The 6396-nt window shown below is 40.6% G+C and overlaps 1 protein-coding gene across 8 annotated transcripts in view; it reads left to right on the plus strand.

The window, feature by feature from the left end:
- atp11c (ATPase phospholipid transporting 11C) overlaps positions 1-3257 on the plus strand; it is a 39261-nt gene extending 36004 nt beyond the window's left edge. For 2 of the 8 annotated variants that reach the window (XM_034884512.1, XM_034884514.1), the window contains 2 exons: positions 2550-2581; positions 2881-3257. Coding sequence is in view for 6 of the 8 variants with exons in the window: in XM_034884514.1 (XP_034740405.1) it covers positions 2550-2581; positions 2881-2893 (45 nt within the window). In the remaining 2 variants the exon portion in view is untranslated. Of the gene's footprint in view, positions 1-809; positions 919-2549; positions 2582-2880 lie in introns of those variants that run through there. The other 6 variants (XM_034884510.1, XM_034884508.1, XR_004658378.1 and 3 more) reach the window with 6 other exon arrangements.
- Positions 3258-6396: the final 3139 nt, after the last annotated feature.

Raw genomic sequence — 6396 nt, forward strand, 5'->3', positions numbered from 1 at the left:
TCTGTGTTTGCCAGTCCGCTTGTTTCCTACATGTTGTCCTTCCTCTCCCACTGTTTGACTCCTTTATTACCCTCTAAAGTAACTCGGGGTGGCGTTCTGTGACTTTTTACAGTCCCCACTTGGTTGGATAGATTAGGTCAGACAATTCAGATTTCAGATTAAATTGCTACATAAGGAATGTTATCCTTAGAGGTCCTCATCTGTAAGCCTTGATTTGAGTGCTTATCTTTGGATACATGTTTATTAAATTAGGAGGAATGCTGGTCAGTGGGCTGGTGTGTGTGCCTAAGCAGTGTGGAGTAGGACCAGATGTCCAAACGTGCAGTCAGTTTTTCATTCTTGTCTGTCCAGCTGTATCAGTCAGCTGCCTGTGCTGCTCCAATGCCTGCTGCTGCTGCCGCCGCATGTCGAGTCAGGTGAATGCAGCACGTCAAAGCACCCAAACTTACCTGCATGAGGCTCAAATCAACAACCTCATCCTGGATTCTCACCACAAACCCTGCGAGCCACTGCATTTTGTGTGCGTGTTATATCGTACGTGCTTATGAAAAATGTGCAGGGGTCTCAGCCTTGAATTAAATGGGAGCCATTAGTATAGAGATCTACGATTTCTGCAAAATTGTTCTTGCAAGGAAACGGTGGATAAAAAGGCACCAGGACGGGCTTTCTTTGTCCACCTGTCCAGTGTTAAAGTGTTTTTGTATGTTTGTTTGTTTGTGAATATATGTTTGTCTGTGTGCAAGAGAGCGGCAAAGTGTGTGGTTGTCAGCGTAGTGATGTCATTGGTGTCTTTTGCCTCACCCTTCTAGAAGAAGCCGGTTCAGTCAAGCGTGGGGGGCAACCAGTCTCCCCGGTCTTCAGCCAGGCCCCTGCTTATGAGAACCTTTTCAGATGAATCCAATACTATCATTTAAACAGGTACCAGCCCACCTTAAGCCAATCAAAGACACGCTCCCCCAGCCAACCTCTCCAGCAGTTCTGGTCCCTAACTCTTAAATTTTAACAAGGGAATCAAAGGCATGATGGCATACAGGTCACAGTCAACAAGACCAAGTTTGTTCTTCTGTGTTGTGTGAGCTGATATTGGCTGGCTGAAAAGATGCACTTTTTCCATGTCAGACTCAAGTCCTGTGTGAACATTTTTAGTTAAAATAGTGCACAACATGTGACTGCATCTCTACATACTAGGCCTAATGTTGCAAATCTTAAAAACATGCTCCTTTCAGCCGCCCTTTGGAATCCCTGCTTGCATTACCTTCCGCATGTGCTTTTAAACCCCCTAATTTTCAATGTTTTTAAATTTGAGTCCATTTTTGTATCCGGAATAGCTGAGTGTAAGGGTTGGTGTTGGTTTGATTGGATGATTGATTGATTTATCTTGCAGTGTGAAACAACAGAGCTGGTCTGTGATTATAACTTTCTCCAGCCTGACATTTGTGTACGTTGTTTGTACCGTTGTGGTTTGGTCATGGTCGTTTCGTCCTGTGTGCACGTACAATCCTGTGTTGGTGGGGGTCGTCTGCTTACTTTGCTGGCCAAAAATGTATGCATTTGTGATGGCTGAGCCTTACTCACTGCATGATGTGACATTGCCTTAACCTTATACCATGGTGCTGCCTTACATAAAGGGGATGGCAACAAATTAATGGAAATTATAAGTGGAAATGGAAAAAATTGTTAGAAGATGAACATGGAAACTCAAAATTAAATAAATAAATAAGACACTATGGATTAAAGAAAATATGGATATATGAAACATTAGTGCATTGTTATTTATTTCAGCAGTTTTCATGGACAAATAAAAAAATTGAAATGTTCATTTTTTGGGGGGCCTTTTTTGTTGTTGTTGCCTTCTATTAGTAGAGTAGAGTAGAGATATGTCAGGTGGGGAAGGGAATATGCCTTATTTGATTGGCTGTTGCTTAGATATCACATAACTGGCTTGGCCCTGTTAGACTTTGCGATGAAAAGTTGCATTATGAAATAAAACAGTCACTGAGAAGAACAATTAGGGAAAAAACATAAAACAAAAACTGCTGAAAATGACTAATAAATAATTGAAAAATTGTTATTATGAAGACGCAGGATGAAATCACATTTTTATAAGGAGCAAAGTTTAAAAATGTGTCAGATTATTTTCATAAATTGTTTGGTTTATTATGTATTGTGTCTGTATTCATAGGATTGTGTTTTTAAACTCATGTCTTCTTTATAAATTTAATATTAAACACTTTTAGTCACAAATATACACACAACTTGGGTAGATTGTGTCAAATTAGACACAAAACGTGTTCAAATAACACATTAGATGTCTTTAAAGTCCTAATGTATGGCTGCAATATCAAGAGCACCGGAGGTGTTCTGAGGTGAAAGTGCATCTCAATATCTTTTTGGTGTTTTCATTTTTTTGTCCATCCCCTGAAGGTTGGTCTGAAATGTCACACCCCCCTATAACCCCCCCCCCAGGGTCACAATATCTGTTGCTAAACAAAAGCAGGCCTTTTGCAAGAGTTTTCACTGTTTAACGCGCATTTCTATTCTCCCAATAGCTGCCAGAGGGTGGCCTCCTACAAACATCCAGGTAAACTACAGCAAGCAAACCTAATTTAATTTTCTGTGTCTGTTCAATTTCCCTGCTGAGCTTCAACCGATTGGTAGGCATGGATGAAATTGGGAGCGTTGCCTTTACTAATTTCTGCTTGTCTTTGGTGGCGGGGAGAATGTCATATTAGTGTTTTTCATGAATCATGCTACGTGGCCAATCACAGCTTATTCCCTTAATTGATGGAGATTGCGAAGGTGTTTTGTCCCCTTCTTTTTGTTTCCACAAGCTCATAATGAAAACATTGATGTGAAATTCATCTGCTTGTGTTTTTTCAGATTGCAGTGGTAACACCACTATCCTACAAGCAGCTGAAGGAGCGCGAATAAAAGGTGGCAAGGACTCCCAACAATGGTGGCATCAGCCACTTTCAGGGTCCTGTACCAGTCAGGTCAGAGCCGTCTACCATCATGCCTGATCTGAGAAGAAAAGCAGGAAAAAAAAAAAAGAAGAAAAAGAGAGATTTGCTAACTGAGGGTTAATGCATAAAAAGGGGTTTATCAGTCTTTTGACTAGCGTCTCTCCGTCCTATTTCTCCCAATCCCAGGAGCACCCGACACCCCAACGCATGCCTGCAGAGCAACGCTCTGCATTATTATTATTATTTTTTTTAAAGCTACTTAGATGACAGGCATGAGTTTTATTTCTTTTACTTCTTCTTTTTTTTCTTTTTTTTTTCTATAAATACTAGCTTTCAAATGAATGCATACACAGCTGCCTTGTCAGTCGCTCTATTGAACTGCTGTGTTTTAACAAGCAGTTCTAATAGTATCCAGTCCAAGAATGGGTCACCTGCATGAAAGAACGCTCACAAGAAAGCTTCTGCAAAGTTTTGGATTAAGTAATGACGATATCATTCTCTCCAACGGTTACTCTATGAGCAGTTATTCTACTTTACAGTTATTGTGCTTTTCAACGGGTATTCTATAAATGGTTAAATCAGGAAATGCACTCATCCACGGGTCCAAGTGATTCTAGATGAAAAGTTACTGAAGGTAATTTCAGATTGTTGAAATCTCCAAAACTGAATGCTTTTCTGGTTTATAGATGATTTTATGATTATATGTTTCCAAATTGATGAATTTGCATTCTCTATTGCAGTGTTTCTCAAATGGGGTTTTACATACTTTAAGGAGTACTGCAGGAAGTACTTGAGATTTTATTTTTTAAATGTGAACATATTGTTTAGTAACTTTATTGTACCTCTTAATATACTGTAGCTAGGCATTTCTTTTTTACCAAAAATGTTTTATGTTGGTCAGGGGTACTTACATTTCAAAGGGGGTGCATTGTTGAAAGAAATTTGAGAACCACTGCTCTATTGAATGAAGATGTATGTAGGCCATATTAACATTCAATCCAAAAAGTTTGTGTGTGTATGCAAGATTGAGACATAGATTAGAGATGTTAAGCAATGAAACATTGCTCGGAGCATGACCTAAATCTTCCAACCTCAGAGATAATTTAAAATGAGTAAATTAATATATGTGCTGTACTGTATATAAAGCTTAGAGACGTATGATAGCATCTGCTCAAAGCCAAAAAAGATGAACGTAATGCGATACAATTCTGTCCACACTAGTGTGACCTTAAAGTGACAAGTCTGTGTGTGATTCTGTGTTACGTAAGTGCGTGCTGGATGAGAATAGCCAGAAATGCCTGCGTGTCAAGAAAACCAGGATTACTTGATTACTTTCCTGCATAATTAAGGAAGCTGGTTTCTTAATTGCATAGAAGGTCACTAAGACACATGAATATATGCCTGAGCACGCACACACACATCAAATAGAAGAGAGCAACACACAAAAGAAACACACATACACATAAATGCGCACATGCACTAAAGCCTAAATTAGGTATTTATGTTCGTTACCCATTATGTACAGTAGTTTTGCATTTGTTTCAGGCAGGCTGCAGTTGACGTGTAAAGAAGATTAACTCCAGACCTGCAGAGTTAACATAATTAATGCCATTGTAAGGCTCCATGCGCCATCTCCTCCCTTCTTTTTTTGGTCACATTCGTTGACAGACAGGACGACGGAGTGGACTGGTTTGGCCTTTAGTTCCTTCCTTTAACTTCTTCTTGTGTGCTTCACACATTCCATTTAAACACGCCATGGTTTCAAACGCTTTCCAATATCTGTTTTTGTTTTCATGTGTCCAGAAACATGTATTGTCTATTTGGCATATTTATTGTTAAGTGTACTTTTACTCACAAATGTTACTTTTATGACACAAATCTTTTTGTTTTTTATTGTGGAGTGGTCAGCTTTGTGCCAGTTGAGTTAGCCTGTGTTAATCCAGCCCTGATGTGAGCCCGTGCCAATCCTGTTTAATAGTTTTTGTCATAGATGCAAAGACAGGCAGCCCCCCCCCCCCCCCCCCCCCCCCCCCCCCCCCCCCCCCCCCCCCCCCCCCCCCCCTCCCTCGACACACTCCTAATTTCACAGTCCACCTCTGAACCAGTACAACTCCTTTTACCAGGTTTTCGTAATTCTTTGTTTAAGATGATGAGTACCTTCATAATCTGTCAATAAGTTGATTTTAACTACTTCACTGATCCCGGCTGAAACAATAACTCTGGTACTTTCTAGTACTGACCTTGTATTTCACCTTACTGACTGTAGCCTGAAATATCTGATCTACAGAATGGCCGTCAAAGGCCAAATGGAGATTTAAAAAATAAATTGATGTTGATTTATTCCTAACAAATGGAAAAATGTACATGGCTTTTAGTGTCATTTTTTTACTAAGACAGCTTTTTTTTTCTGATGTAAGGAATATAAAGGAGGCTGTTCTTTACTCTGTGACATGCACTGTGCCAGAAACACCAGATGTTAGAGGATACACTAAAAGGGGCTGCCTGCTTTGTTTAAAAAAAAAAAGTAAAAACCTTTAAGTGACATCAGAGATGCTATTTTCAGAGCTAAAAAATATCTTGGAATCTAACGTTTTGCCTGTCTAAATAAAAAGTATAAAGTAATGGATTGTATTTTTAATGCAACCTTTTTCCAGCCACTTTTGTAATAAAATCAAAATGTCCACACAAAAAAAAGCACGAGAGGCTCTGTGGTTGTAGACGCTGTCCCTGTCTGTGAGGGGTGGAGGTGGACATCTTCAGGCACCTCAGCAGCCCTGCATCATGCAGCAGGTACACCTCGCCACCTCCAGCCCTTTGGGTCTCCAGCCTCAACACTCCAAACCTCCAAGCTGAATGTACCTCTTTGAAACTAGTATGTTCAAAACCTGAAGATTTTCTGTAATAAAGCAGAACGTTTTAAAGATAAACCGACGTCTTAGAGTGCTTTGTTAAACCCATGGTTATGTCAGCAGGTTATGTCTGATGTAAGGATGTGTGTGTGTGGGTGGCTGAGAGTGTGTGTTTGTGTGCATTTGACCACAATAAGCAGATGCTGTGCCGTAATGAGATGGCTGAGAGAGGCTAAGCTGGATCAGCTGAATGGCTGCGTATCAGGACGGCATACTGCTGCTCTCCCGCTGCTCAGTGTGTGGCCTCGCATCAAGAAAACATCAAGCACTGTGAGTCACTGTAGATGAGGTTTATATACAGTTATATATCTGTTTTCTCCACTTGAGTCGCTGCTGTTAATGAACACTCACCCATTCAGAGTAGTTGTGGGCATAGCGGGGGGGGGGGGGGGGGGGGGGGGGGGGGGGGGGGGGGGGGGGTTGAGTTGAGAAAGGCTTTGTGTATCAGTATGTCCACAATGACACCCTTTCATATTTGTTCTGTTTGAATGTGATTGTTGTGTATTAAAGGCTGTACTTAGCAT

This window comes from Etheostoma cragini, chromosome 10 (assembly GCF_013103735.1).
Source record: "Etheostoma cragini isolate CJK2018 chromosome 10, CSU_Ecrag_1.0, whole genome shotgun sequence".
NCBI classification, from domain to species: domain Eukaryota; kingdom Metazoa; phylum Chordata; class Actinopteri; order Perciformes; family Percidae; genus Etheostoma; species Etheostoma cragini.